At 40.0% G+C, this 13,856-nt stretch overlaps 2 protein-coding genes and 1 non-coding gene across 7 annotated transcripts; 2 read left to right on the top strand and 1 right to left on the bottom strand.

The window, feature by feature from the left end:
* Positions 1–446: 446 nt before the first annotated feature.
* pabir2 (PABIR family member 2) lies at positions 447–6,231 on the top strand. Of its 2 annotated transcripts, none has more exons than XM_058649714.1 (10): positions 447–1,502; positions 1,623–1,701; positions 1,793–1,846; positions 2,167–2,210; positions 2,331–2,385; positions 2,734–2,835; positions 3,341–3,426; positions 3,730–3,794; positions 4,305–4,401; positions 5,034–6,231. In XM_058649714.1, exons 1-10 carry the CDS (start codon positions 1,378–1,380, stop codon positions 5,170–5,172), a joined length of 846 nt encoding a protein of 281 aa, XP_058505697.1. In that variant the 5' UTR covers positions 447–1,377; the 3' UTR covers positions 5,173–6,231. The 2 variants fall into 2 exon arrangements, with proteins under 2 accessions (XP_058505697.1, XP_058505698.1); XM_058649715.1 differs by having other exon boundaries at positions 448–1,048.
* Positions 2,489–2,643, top strand: LOC131473129 (small nucleolar RNA U109). Its single transcript, XR_009242169.1, has one exon. It is a non-coding gene; the product is annotated as a small nucleolar RNA U109 (small nucleolar RNA).
* A 736-nt stretch (positions 6,232–6,967) lies between the features above and the next one.
* Positions 6,968–13,822, bottom strand: mospd1 (motile sperm domain containing 1). 4 transcript variants are annotated; one of them, XM_058649717.1, is made up of 7 exons: positions 13,732–13,772; positions 12,028–12,128; positions 10,600–10,893; positions 10,409–10,484; positions 9,556–9,788; positions 8,299–8,460; positions 6,968–7,672 (listed from the first exon to the last, which is right to left on the bottom strand). In XM_058649717.1, exons 3-7 carry the CDS (start codon positions 10,754–10,756, stop codon positions 7,641–7,643), a joined length of 660 nt encoding a protein of 219 aa, XP_058505700.1. In that variant the 5' UTR covers positions 10,757–10,893; positions 12,028–12,128; positions 13,732–13,772; the 3' UTR covers positions 6,968–7,640. The 4 variants fall into 4 exon arrangements, with proteins under 4 accessions (XP_058505700.1, XP_058505701.1, XP_058505702.1 ...); XM_058649718.1 differs by lacking the exon at positions 13,732–13,772 and adding an exon at positions 11,464–11,528 and having other exon boundaries at positions 12,028–13,689; XM_058649719.1 differs by lacking the exon at positions 12,028–12,128 and having other exon boundaries at positions 13,732–13,822.
* Positions 13,823–13,856: the final 34 nt, after the last annotated feature.

Genomic DNA, 13,856 nt, shown 5'->3' with positions numbered 1-13,856 from the left:
TATTAGAGAAAAACAAAGTTGTTGAACGAATGAAATGTGTGTAACATACAGTAGGAGCACACGTGTGATTGTGTTTCATAAATAAAAACTCCAACTAATGTGTATTTAACTTCAAGAGAGACCCATTCTATGGTTATATGGTCAGCGATTTCATCCTGACCTACATCCTCATTAGAAATAAGTTATTTTTGCACACCAAGAGATAATGTTATGAGCCCAATTCCTTTCCTCTTGGCTATGGGCAGCCCCATAAATGTATCGAGGAGCCATTAAATAAAAAGTCAAATATAACTTTATTAAGCGGAAATGTTTGCTAATATGTTCCATAAAGCATGGAGTTATCTGTTATAGGAGTGAATCCAGGCTTGAGAGGATACAGGCCGCCACATTCCGCCTGAGCACGCCGGCAGAAGCTGCTATATGATTGGTCAGCTCTGATTACGTTAAAAAGGGGGCGTGGAGTTGGCTGCTAGCAGTTAGCTACTGCTGCGCTATCACCTGGGATCTCGTCCATTCTTGTTGGCGCCCTGCAGAAACGAAAAAGCGACATTATAGACCGCACAATACTCGCTACAAAGGCGCCTTTAAGTCCGTGAGCCGTGGTCGTTTTTTCAGGATAACAGACGGGAACTATCAGTAAAATGGAGGTTCGGCCTCTCTCTCTGGACACGGCATTGTGACCATTGGCGTTAATGCTAACTTGGCTAGTTACCTCATTGGGCTAGGTTGGCAGTAGTTGACTGAAACGATTGCTAGCGAGCAAGCAGCGGATTATCACTAATATTAAGCAGCTGCGCTGCCTTAACTGGATGGTGAAAGTTATGTTTTGAGGATAACTTACCAACAGCGTCTTCTCTCTCACGTTAGAATTGTGGTGAACGTTGATTTTGCACCTAAAGGAAGCAGATGGCTAGAGTGGCTAACGTTAGCCAAGTTAGCTAAACGCTATAATGCAGGAGTAGTGTAGTCGAGTTTCAGTCGCCGACCACTGCTGCCTTGCTCCAGCAGACTAACGGCTCGGCAGTGTACAGCTACCGGGCACTGTGCGGTATGTAGCTATGGCATGCTAACCATCCATCTGAAAAGTTGGTGATTAATCATAAGATGAAGAATGTTGTTGAAACTTGTGTCTGACCACACAGTCGTTGTATTGTAGTGTTAGCATGGTTGTGATGAACAGCCTGTGTTGGGCCTTGCAGCTGACTGTGGCTTATCTACATCACGTCTGTTAGTGTGCCTCACGTCTGCTCAGTTGCCTGATTCATGGCGTTTCTTTAAAACGTATATAGTTAGCGAAGTTTGCAGCGCAAATATGTGACGGAGTTAAGATAGTTGACCATCTTTAGGTTTATGATTTAGTGACGGGCAGCAGTCAAAATGAACAACTCGGGAGTCATGCCCCAAGAAAAGATGGAGCTGGATCTGGAAATCCCATCCTCGTTAGTTCAGACCGATGGGCACTTGAGAAGATCCAACAGTGCACCCATGATAAATGGCTTAAGGTCCTACATAGTTGCAACGTTTTACTAATCTATCTTCAATTTTAATCACACTGAAGTAAATGACTTTCTCTGTCCTCGTGGCTCGAAGACACATGTTTTAATGTAAAATTATCATTGCAGTGATAACTCCCAAGTGTTTCAGAGGGAGGTCCTGCGCAGCCGGAGAAATAGCACTACCGTTGTCAACAGGCCCAACATGGTATAAATGTCTTATTAAACATGTTTACTACAGTAACGCGTGTTTGCCTTGTTCTGTATTGAACGCACTCCATTCACATTTTCCTTCACAGGTCCCATCGTCGCCCATTCGCGTCCCCAGCACCAGACTCCATCAAATAAAACAAGTAAGCAAGAGCAGCAAACTTCTTCATGTGTTGGCTAATGTTTAATTTGGAGACTGAGCATGTCAGACCACCATCTCCCTCTCAAGCCATAGGGAGTGATGGTGTTTTATAAACATGCCAGAGTATCAGTTTTTGGAGTTCACAGGCCATCGATCTTACAGAGTTGGTCAACTGGTAGTATCAGACTCCAACAGAACTGGTTATCTAATGGACCAGCATCGTTTTCATATGAAAACCCACTGGAAGAAAGTGTATTTTTAAGTTTATAACTTGGTAAACTAAGACTTTATAGCTATTAACCCAGTAATGTGCTTTTGCAGGAAGAGGGTGTGGACGTGATGAACAGGGAAACTGCTCATGAGCGGTAATTTGTGTGTTTGAGTGAAGTAGTTGGATGACGAGGTCTCTTTCAAGTGTTGCTTGGTTGTGGGTAAAATACGAAGTCATAAACCTATTTCTTTGCCATCTGTTTTTGTATATACAGGGAGGTTCAAGCTGCCATGCAGATGAGCCAGTCCTGGGAAGAAAGTCTTAATCTGGTAAAAACAACTATTCTGTTACAGCTTGCTCAACCCCCATCTGTGGTGTTGATTTGTTCTGTAGCTCAGTATCCTTGAATGTCAGCATTGCTGTGTATTCCCACTGCATGTTTTGGCCCCAGGCCACGGTTTGCCTCTCTATTTCTGTAGAGTGGACAAGTGCAAACATGCTAGATTAACATTTGAAACATATGGGAGTTAACAGGGCCAGCAGTCTCCAAGGTCAGGCTGATTTGGTAGTATAAAACTCCCACATTCTTACTTGCTCTTACTACCTCACTTCAGGGTGTATTTATATGGACTGGCACAAAGTGATGTTAAATGTCTTTGGTAAATCTCTGTTCATAGAGTGACAATGACGTGGAGAAATCAGTATCTTCGTCTCCAAAGCGAATTGACTTTGTACCTGTGTCGCCTGCCCCATCCCCAACCAGAGGGATTGGAAAAAAGGTACATCTGAACTCAGTATGTTTGCATGCACACCATAACACAATTATGCTGCCAGTAACCAAGTGAAGGTAAAAGTTAGAGCAGTTTCATGGTTTGTGGTAACCTGATTTTACAAATAACCTACAATCAGGCAAATGAATGGAAGTCTGTGCAGTAGTCTACCAGAGGCAGTTTATTAACACTAGAGCTTTGTTTCTGCTGAGCTTTCAGCTTGCTGAAGCCTCAACATCTATTTCTGTGTACATATAGATAGATAGATAGAGGTATGTGTGTGTATTTTTTTTATATATATATATATATATATATATATATATATATATATATACATACATACATACATACATACATACATACATACATACATAGAGTCCTAATGTGATTGCATTTTTTAATTCAATGGCATAGTATTGCCTTAATACTGGAACCAGTGATAATAAAAAGGGCATCTATGCACATTTCAGTGTCTCGACAAATCATTGTCCTCTTTTCCTTTTCTTGTGAGCAGCAGTGTTTCTCTCCTTCGTTACAAATCCTTGTGAGCAGCAATGGTCTAACACCCAGTCCAGTACCCAGCCCAACACGACGCTTCAGGTGAGGACCAACTAACCTGAAATGAAAATCATGATCATCAGGCATAGTTATTTTATTCTTTTATACTATCATTGTTGGCTGCACAACAACAACTGGTTACAGCTGCACAAGCACTAGATGTGTTGTTACTGTAATATTTCCCTCTAGTAACATGAAATGTCATCGTACGAGTCCTAGTAGAATATAAAATAATTATTTATTGCCCTTTTCTTTGCATTTCCAGGAAAGATGATCAAATCAGAATTAGTAACTTTTGGAATTTTAAATATTCTTGTTCGACAATGTGAATTTTCTGTTCCTCAGCCGAAGGAGTCAAAGCCCAATCAACTGCATCAGAGCCAGCATGCTTGGGCCAATTAAACGCAAAGGTGAGACACCCTGAAATCCTAAATGTATAAAGGAATCGTCACAAGAACCAATGAATGGATAAATGACATGCTTCGCCTCTGTTCACATCTGTCTGGAGTGATCCAATCCTGTCCAGATCAGACTATATTCAGGTCTGAACACGTCCTCATGTCCGATCACAAACCACATTCGCAAGTTGTTTGATGACGTTCTCACGTCCCTGATTTGCATGAACACGAATCGCTCTCGCACACACACACACACACACACACACACACAGTTGTGTACAGTTAGACCCTTAAGACAGTCTTGTATAGACTCAAGGTTGTTTCAGGCACTGAAGGAATGAGTGGCTCTGCCTCTACTATTCGCTCACTCAATTCTCTGTAGAATTTCATCTCATGCAGAGATTGCCTAAAATCTGTAATTCATACAGTATCAGATTAGGATTGTAACAACACAAACACTGTCACTTGTTTATATGTTGGATATGGCCATGTAAAGTTTGTTAGTCTCTTTTCATTGTGCAGGAGAGATGGAGACCGAGAGTCAACCCAAGAGGCTCTTCCAGGGAACCACCAACATGTTGTCCTCCGATGTCTCCAACCTGTCGGATATCAGTTCTTGGTAAGACTCATTTAGGAGTCCACATACTTTGAGCCGCAAGAGCTATGGTTAAATTAAAAATATACTTTTCATGTGTTAAAACATAAATAACTCGGCCAAGGAGGCGACGTCTGTGGCTGCCTCTGACTGCCAGTAGCACAAGCGTAAAGTAAACTACGCGTTGGGATGACATTAAATTATATATAAACTGTTACCCTTGTGAGATAGATTGGTTAATGACAGTGTGTGAAACTAAATGGCTTTGGTAGAGGATACTTTTCTAGTTGGAGATTGAAATTTGTGGGATAACCTGCTGTGCAGTTGTACTTTTATATTGCAGCTACATCTGAATTTTCCATTACTATTGCACATTTTCCCTCTTTACTGTGCTGTGTGTTGACTTTTGTGTCAGCATTCAGTTCAGACTGTTTTGGGAAGGAGTGGGATGATGACAGAATATAGGACAAACATTTACATTTAAATGTAATGTGTAGTGTATTCATTCAATAGGAAGATGATGTCATGGTAAATGAAGGAAATGTGATTTTTATTTTTAAATGTTCTCTCTGCCAGAGTGACAGTAATATACAGTCATAGAGCAGATGTTTGCCACAGTTAGCAGACTTAACTGAACTAGATTTACTTTGTTACAGTCACTCTCCAGATTTACTGGATGGCAGCCTCAGCAGCGTCAGCTCCTTGACTGACTCCCCAGGCAAAATGGAGGGAGTGTCCCCCTCCTCGTCCAGCAACTCGCCCTTTACCTCTCTCCAGGACTTGTCCCCAAAATGATTATGGGAGTGCAGAAGAAATCTGTTTCCTTCCCAGACCCTCCACTTCACCGTCACCTAGACTTAGCTAAATTTTCCATGTATTTGCTTCTGAATGGCTGTTTTTCGTGGCTTTACTCTGGAGGGTCTAGATGTTTGAATTAAGGAAACCAAAGCCATGGAGGAGGTCTATGTTGAAGAAGTTGAACCCAGTGAAACTGGGATAGAAGACACTGAGCATCAGCTGCTACTAGAGGATCTTGGATGGTGCTTGGCTTCATAGTGTTTTATAAGTCGCTGTCCTACCAGTTCTCCTCACTGGAGAGACGTTGAGCACTGGACAAAAAAACCCTGACTATTGGATGTGTACATCTTCCCCCATTTTTGTGCTGGAAGTCATCTGTCCACAGGACTTTGTATGTACACAGTCTGCAGAGTTTGTAAGAGAATCTAACTTATTATTTTCCTGTTTTTGTTTGTAATTATGTACATATGAACATGTCAAATGTCGTACATATTTTAAGTTTGGCTGTGAGGTTAATATGGGCACAGGTCTTCAACAGCAACTGTTAGTACAATTATGGATTTTTTTCTGACTTGTACTGTTGCTGAAGTTATCATTTCAGCAGATCTGAATATTTTTGTGAGGCTGAGAAGTGTTTTTTTTTTTTTTTTATAAATGGTTTGGGTTATGTTTGCCCCTCCCCATGACTTACTGCAAATTACCTAGTTTGCAGTGAATGCATCTAGCAGTGAGCTGGTGGTCTTTCAACACTAACAGTTCCTCTGTATCCTGTGTTCTTAATGGGATATATTTTTGTAGATAAGCAAAGTATAGACATGTTTTGTTTTTTTCCCTCTGACAAAAATGTTTATTTATGGAAAAAAATGTTTATTATAAAATTGGATGGTGATAGGTTTCTATCCCCAGAAAAAAAAAACCCATTTGTGTTGTAATTTCCACCAAATCAGCTGACTGTTGGAATACGCAGCAAAAACAAAATGGCACCATGATATTGTAAGTGGAAGACTGCTGTTTCTGCTGTGATGTTACATTTATTAAAAGCTTTTTTGCACAGGATACGCACACCTTTAATCTTTTAAATTGTGACACAAATGTCTGTTTTCTCAAGGAACTAATGAGATGCAGCAGCTCGAGGTTGGGCCTTTGCTTTGCTGTCATAGCAATGCTGACCTCCATACCTCTTGTGGAACTAAGACATGTCTGAATCCCTGAGGGTTAATGTATGAAAGGGAGTGATTGTATTTCCTCACAGAAACATTTTATTTATATAGAACTTTAGTTGCAGTTATTGCAGGTTTTTTTTTTTTTGTTTGTTTGTTTTTTTCTTAAACAAACATTTTTAAAAAGTTAGTTTACCCTGAGGAACAAGATGTTTTCATTACCAAGTTGTAATACATTCAGGGCATTAATTGAACAGATCTGCCTAAAAAGGCTGCAATTTGCCAAGCTATCTTAACACCTTGTCATCTCTTGTGATTTGCCATGGTAGTAGATGTCAGGAAATTATTATTTCTAAGGTTTGTGTAGCTATTAAGGATTCAACATGGTGTTTCTGACCATGAACTCGGCTTCACCATGATAGCCAGAATCTCTGGAAATGAGTGGTAAACAAATGGTAACAAATCACCTAAATCTCCCTGGTCAAACCTAAAAGAAAGTTGAATTATCTCAGTAACCAACCTATCGACTAACAAAAGGCCTTAATGTACTTTTAGTGTGCATTGCAACCTCTTGATCAAAAATGGAAAGTGTAGAAAAATAGTCCGATTTCATCTATGAACATTATTCCAGACAGACTTGTTTAGACTTTATTTATCATTTGATGGAGCACTGATATAATACGGCAAACAAAAGGAAGATCTTTCCTTTGAAATGTAAAAGTAACATACTACTAAAAAAAAAAAAAAGACTCATTCAGATATCAAATAGGTCATCCATACATGCAAACTGCATGAAGTCCTCAGAGTCTATGCTAAAAATGTGTTAAAACATCAATATAATGAGGGTTACATGTGAGTACCATTACAAAACCTTAATGGCTTTATATACATTTTTGCAAGTAGATTCTTCACACTTGAGTTCACCACTTTGTCACATAATGGCAACAGAAATATCAATACAGGAAAAAATGAGGCCAAAAACACTTTGACCAGCCTCATGTTTCTTCACCTCATGGCCCCATTCAGGGACAGCTCCTCTTACATCAAGCATTCATTTGGACTTCCACACCAGAGGTTTCTGCTCTTTGCATCAGGTCAGTTGTGTGTAACTATGTATCAACACAAATGTGTGTGTTTGAAAACAAGTATGCTTAAATGAATCCTCCACAGAGGGGAGGGGCGGATTCAAGAAACGCACCGTCTCCCTTGCTGTCAGCTCTACACACTGAGGTGTAGCCTCTGGTGTGAGAATGTTCTCTCGAGTCTTAGAGGTCATTTTCCCTCCTCAGCTCAGCTCACAGCATTTCATGTGCGCAGGATGACCATTGTTAGAAGACCTAAAATATTACAAGAAACACACACACACACAAACACTATGATTTCATGAACAGAGGTTTAAGCAGAACAGGTTTAATTTGAAATGTGATCCTGTACCATTCTGGTCACATTGGCTACATTTAGATTAGGCGGAAAGTGTCTCATATCTGATTTTTCTCCACAGTGAGAGTAATATCTAATCTAATATCTAAGATCTAGTCGAGTGGACACACAAATCATCTGTCTCACTGATCATCTGTTATAACTTTCAAATTGGGTCTGTGTCACTTCAGTGAATGGTCCAAGATCATATAAATATTTAATATGTGGCCACGCAACTTGATTTGTGTTTTTTGGTCGACCTGCACCAAGGCTGCGCCGCAAAATCAAACAGCAGTGGAGGAAAGTGTTGTCCTCTAGAGCTAAACCTCACCCACATATTATACTGTGATAGTTTCATCTTATGAATTTCCCCTATGGGGGTTCAGTAAAAGTACAGTACATCTTATCTTAACTTAAACATCTTCTCAGATAACAATGTTGTTGTTAAAGCATACAAAACAATATTTGAGCACACGCCTGCTGTTTGAATGTGAACCATCAAATCTGACCTGTAAATGATGTAATTTGAACAATCTTTACTTACCAAGAACATAAGCAGCTACAAGTTTCTTGTTAACACTTAAGTGGAGGTAGACAGGCACAGTAGATTCTTGCTCCCCTAGTGTCGGGAGCATCAGGGCGGCCATACACACCAGCCCAAGCAGCACCGTCAGCAGACTGGGCCCCCCAGCAACAGGACGGCTCTCTGTCAGGCACACACACACACAAGCATACACTGCAATTAGATACACCACTAAGAATACTTTACATATTATTTAAAACATGTCAAAAAAATCCCATGAAAAGACCAAAAGCTAACGGCTCAACTTTCCCAATCTGCCTGTGGTTGTTGGCCCTAAATCCAGTGGCTGGTATTTATTTACAGAGCAATTCTCAAAACCCACATAACGACATGTTTCATAAAGAGCACAAAATTAACACCAATAAATAAGAAACTATTTAAAATTTAGAAATATGGTCAATCTAATCCTGGGAAAGTAAAAAGCAATAACATGGTAATAAAATTGTACTAGAATATTGAAAGGGCCTACATTCTTTATCAGCTGTGGCAAACACTGCTCAGACTATTTTAGAAATATTGCAGTAGTGAGTATTAAGAGCAGTGTGTGGGTTTGATTTGAAATAAACTACTGACCATGCAAATGTGGTACTCACTGATGGATCTTTAAACCACATCGGCAGAGCCAGAATAAAATCAATCCAGTACAGTATATGACTGTCTGAAGACTGCACTTGGTGAAAGGATAATGCTTCTTTGGTTCTTTTATCTGGTTATGTTGATAATACACAACATACAGACTAATCTAAATTGTCTCCGTCAACACATCATTCTATGGCAAAAGAAAATTCCAGCTTATTTGCCTTGGAAATGAGAGAGAAGAAGCTCGACCTCAAAGAATGTAGAGGCTAAACAACCCTGGGTCAGACTAGGTTTATGACACTGGAGCTGTTGAAATTATACAATGACTGCACTATGCACACAATAGACACAAGTGAATAGTGATAACTGCATTAGTAAATGCAGTTTTAGCATAAACATTGAATAAAAATATGCGTTACACCACTTGTGTTTCACCTTTAAATGACTAGCAGAAGTGTTACCCTCCAACAAATATGTACACAATCTGAATGTGTAGCAGGTGAACTTGATATCAGTAAACACATACATGTGAATAAAAACATGGAACGTACTGTGTCCTGAAAATAGTTAGAAATTCAGAGATTTTACTTTAATAAGCATTTGGCCCCATCTAGTGGTAGCACCACTAGATGTTCCTACCTGACTGATATGCAGTCTGCTCAAAAAACTCGCTTTCTGCGAACTGCTCTTTGATTCTGCGTTCCTCATCTTGGGGCCGGGGGCTGGGCGTCTCCTGTGAGGCAGAGGGGCGGAGCGTTGCCGTCACCTCTTTGCGACCCAGAGCTTTGCGCTGACTCTGCTCCGACACCTGCAGCCGGAACTTGTCATACACACCATAATGGCATGCCCGCACATCTTTGTGTCTGATTACTCTGTGAGAACAGAGCAAAAAACAAACAAAAAAAACACCTGCTTTAGTATTTAATTTCTTACGTTTGTGATGTGAACTGCTCACTCTTCTGCACCAAACGTCATAGAGAAAATCAAGCTTTTTGAGCTGATGGGGACACAGGACCTGCAGGGCTACTGCTGCCGTGTTTGGTAAGTTTGTGTGAACGATTTCAAACACCAAATTCACGAGGGAACCGATTTAACATTACATCTTAAGGCAGCACTGGATCAACATCTCCTGTGTGCCATAATGTAAAATTACTGTTTTTCTGAACATTGGGTCAGGGAGTGAGCAAATCATCACTTTCCATTTAGAAAAGGCTGTCTAATGGCAAGAAAAGCAGTTAATACATTCTTAACATAGATTTTATAAGGTGAGCACTTTGTGAAGTGGTTCCAATCAGTTTTTCCTTGGTAGCCATGGTTTCAGTGAGGGTGAACATTCATGTCTCAGGCTGTTTCCTGATGACAGCAGTGACATCAGCGCTATGACTATTGCAGCCAGTACTTTACAGACAATAATAGCATAATAGGTACTAAATGAGAAGTACACCATACCATATATGAAAGACAACAGCCACCCCCATGAAAACAAACTTACATGTCAACACAACATTGTGGCTTGACGGCTCCAGTGGCATCCACCACACTGTACTTGTTTGGCGCTGTGCACAGCACTGACAAAGAAGGAAAATACACGCAAATTATACATCCTGTCCAGAAGAAAAAATGTACAATGACACAGTACACACGAAAGTCCAAGATAAGTTGTGTTTTCCTCTCTCTACTGACCTTTAAACTTGAGGGCGAACTCATAGGGATTGTAGAGGGTGAGCACCTGCTTGTGAGACGTCTGCTCATCTGCGTAGAAGACGAGTTCAGTGGGGAACACGAACACGGGAAGGCTTCCTTCCACCAGCTCAGGCTGTCGATGATGATGCTGCTGCATTGGCTCCCGCTGAGCTCTTCTCCGTCCACGGTGTGCCTGCGCTGGAACCCCCACTACCACACGATCACGCTGTGTAAACTCAATATTGAAGGAAATGGCACTTCACGCTCTCAGCTTCTTGGGGCCATGACATGACACTGTAAAGTGACAGAGGCACAGTTACTCAAGTGTCACACAACATATTTACATTCTATCATACTCTGGTTTTATTCCACTACATTTTATAGTAGCATAATACATTTGTTACACAATTTATTGAACAAACAGCTTCTTGTTTGTTGTTACACAGTGCTAGTAAAGGCAGGGGCATAAACTTTGACCATGGAAAAGTGATTTAATTGATCTTGAACTTGGCATTTGCTACTAGTCTACATGGATTTTCACATACAGTCATCTCTAAAGATGTTTAAAGAGAAAGAGATCATCTCTAGTGAGCGGCAGTTGGCGAAAACACCTTGAGTATGACTAGGGCTGGGCAGTAATCATAATTAAATACCACTATATAACAAATATTTATTGATGGTATGTTTAAGTTGCATTATGTATGCCATCCATCCAGCGTATCCTCTACATGATGGTGGTTTAACAAGTGTTTGTGCCTATCTTTTTTTTTTAAAAAGCCACAAAACACTGGTTTCTTCAACTTACACTCAGAAAACCCAGCCTTGAATTATTAACTAATTTTAAATCATTTGATAGTTTCAAACCTTTTTTAAACATATCTTGAGTCTGTGTAGCTGGTCACGTGGCTGTTTACATGGTTACGGGGGAGCTGGAGGAACGAGAATGATGTCACTTTTTGTTCCCGTATAAATCCCGATAAAACAACTTTAATGCCAACAACGTTGTGGTGACGTCGCTGTGCACGCAGCAGAGACGTCTTGTTTCGATTTTAAACTGGTTAGCCAACTTTATATTTATATCCAAACATGTACTGTGAGCTGCCCGTAAACTGCAGCGTAATCGTGGGTGACGATGTAAACAGACGTCACAAAGGAGGTTTTAATGAACGTGTCCATAACAACAGGGTAATTTATGAAAAGTGTCATGTTTGCTGTTCATATCCACTCGATCTCTGTGATGTTATAACATTTGCTGCCTTTTTAACCCAGCAGTTGTTACAGTGAAATGCTAACACGGTACAGCACCGATGACGCTGGCTAGCATTTGTTAGCTGATAGCCTTTTAACATGGTGTACGCGCAATGACATGACAGCAAACATGACAGAGAGTTGTCTTATTTCAAGATAAACCAAAGCGGGATACTTTACCTAGTTGTCAGCACACTGGTTCGTGTCACTGAGTGTGTTTGAGTGTGTGATCCCACCCTGTTGTTATTCCTCTCCAACCGCTTTTCTTTGTCAATAATATACTGCAGACCTCGCGGTGCATGATGGGACGGCGGAGAGAGAGAGAGAGAGAGAGAGAGAGTATGTGCAGCACGTCAACAGAAGCGGAAACAGAGTGTTTACTAACCACTCAATAACACGCACATTATACCGTTACTCACACTAGGTGTTTTGATGCTGAGCTCAAATGTTGACAATTTCTTGTTCTTAAAGGTCATTTGTGCCTAAATCAAGAGGCAGAGCTATATTTAAAAACTTTGTCTGACTTCTGTATCAGAAAATCCATAAAAACACTGCCCATGTGCTCCAAATGCAACTTTGATTTAATGAACAGTTCCACGCAAGTGCCCTATGGCTGCCATTCATCTTTGGCCTCTTAAGCAAAATATACACATTTTTTTTTTTAAAAAGAAGAAGAAAGATAGTTTCTAAAGGAGTGCCTTACTTGTCCTTTCAACTTTGTTTCCTATTGGTGCCCTTCCAATCAAAAAGGGTGCCATTATTCATTGGCTGCCATTGACTGCTATAGACATCAATTCAACCACTGCTCTGAAAATGGCTGGCAGCCAATGAGTTAAGTTCCCTACTGCTCCTACATGAAAGCAAAATTATATACTAGTGATGCCCTTTTAATTTTCACCCCTGCTTATAGAAGCCCTGTGGAGGTTGACGTTGCTTGTAGTTTCTGGGTGGCTCTGTTTTCTAAATTTTTAATGTATTTATTTTGTAATTACAAAATGAAGATAAGTGGAGCTTCTGAGGAATGAATGCAGCAAGAGCGTCATGGGAGGAACCTGACCTCAAAGGTTTTGTATGTGTGTGCTGATGAGATAGGATGTGTATTTAACAGGTGTGTGTGGGTGGTTGAATTTGCAAGGATGTTCACACTCTATGGTCTAAAAGCAGCTATAAATATCACATTGTCATAATATTGTCTCACTTCAAGCCAAAAATGGATGCTATAGTGTATTAAATGTCAATAATATGAAAACACAATGGTAACACAACAGTATACTTAGTACTTTAGACTGAATTATCATTCAGCTCTTCATTTTTCACTTTTTAGATGTTAATGGAGTTGAAGCAAACAGGTAGAAACAGGCCATAGATGAACAATGGTATAGAACGCAATAGACAATCATCACAGGTGCCTATAAATATGCTATTTCAATCAATGTTTCAGAAATTTGACAATGTCCTATTTACTGCTACTCTTTTTATGACTATATATGTAAGTCATACAGATGCAGCCATCATGCACTACAGTCGTCCCAGTACACAGTAATGTAATGTGTTAATGTGTTAATGTGTTCACCTTGAAGTTGAAATACATGACAACCATATATTTTCAAAATTGCCATTAATTTGAGGACCCTTCCTTTGGGGTCCAAGCATGTATGCATGCATTTATGCACTGTGTGCCTTCTTTGACACTTCTTTAGGTTTTCCTGTTCATCCAAAATATTTAGAATGATCGAATAATGAAAATATCCAGTTGCAAAAGTAACCACTTGTTATGATCAAAGTCTGCCGAAGACCATTTTAAATCACAAAATTAATTGAATACAGTTTGGTTACAGCTAAAATACACAATGTAAGGTTGAATATGTGATGGAAACGCCATACCTTAATGTCAGTGACCTTGTATAAATATGATTTTTGTCCCCGGCCACTCTTAGTCTTCCTGTATTCCTTCTTCGTCTTTGTTCCTGAGGGTTTATTGCTCTTCTCGTGAAAGACGTTGATTCCAA

Source organism: Solea solea, chromosome 14 (genome assembly GCF_958295425.1).
Source record: "Solea solea chromosome 14, fSolSol10.1, whole genome shotgun sequence".
Classification (NCBI taxonomy): domain Eukaryota; kingdom Metazoa; phylum Chordata; class Actinopteri; order Pleuronectiformes; family Soleidae; genus Solea; species Solea solea.
Note: the sequence above shows the minus strand (reverse complement) of the source record. Positions and strands in the feature narration are given on the sequence as shown.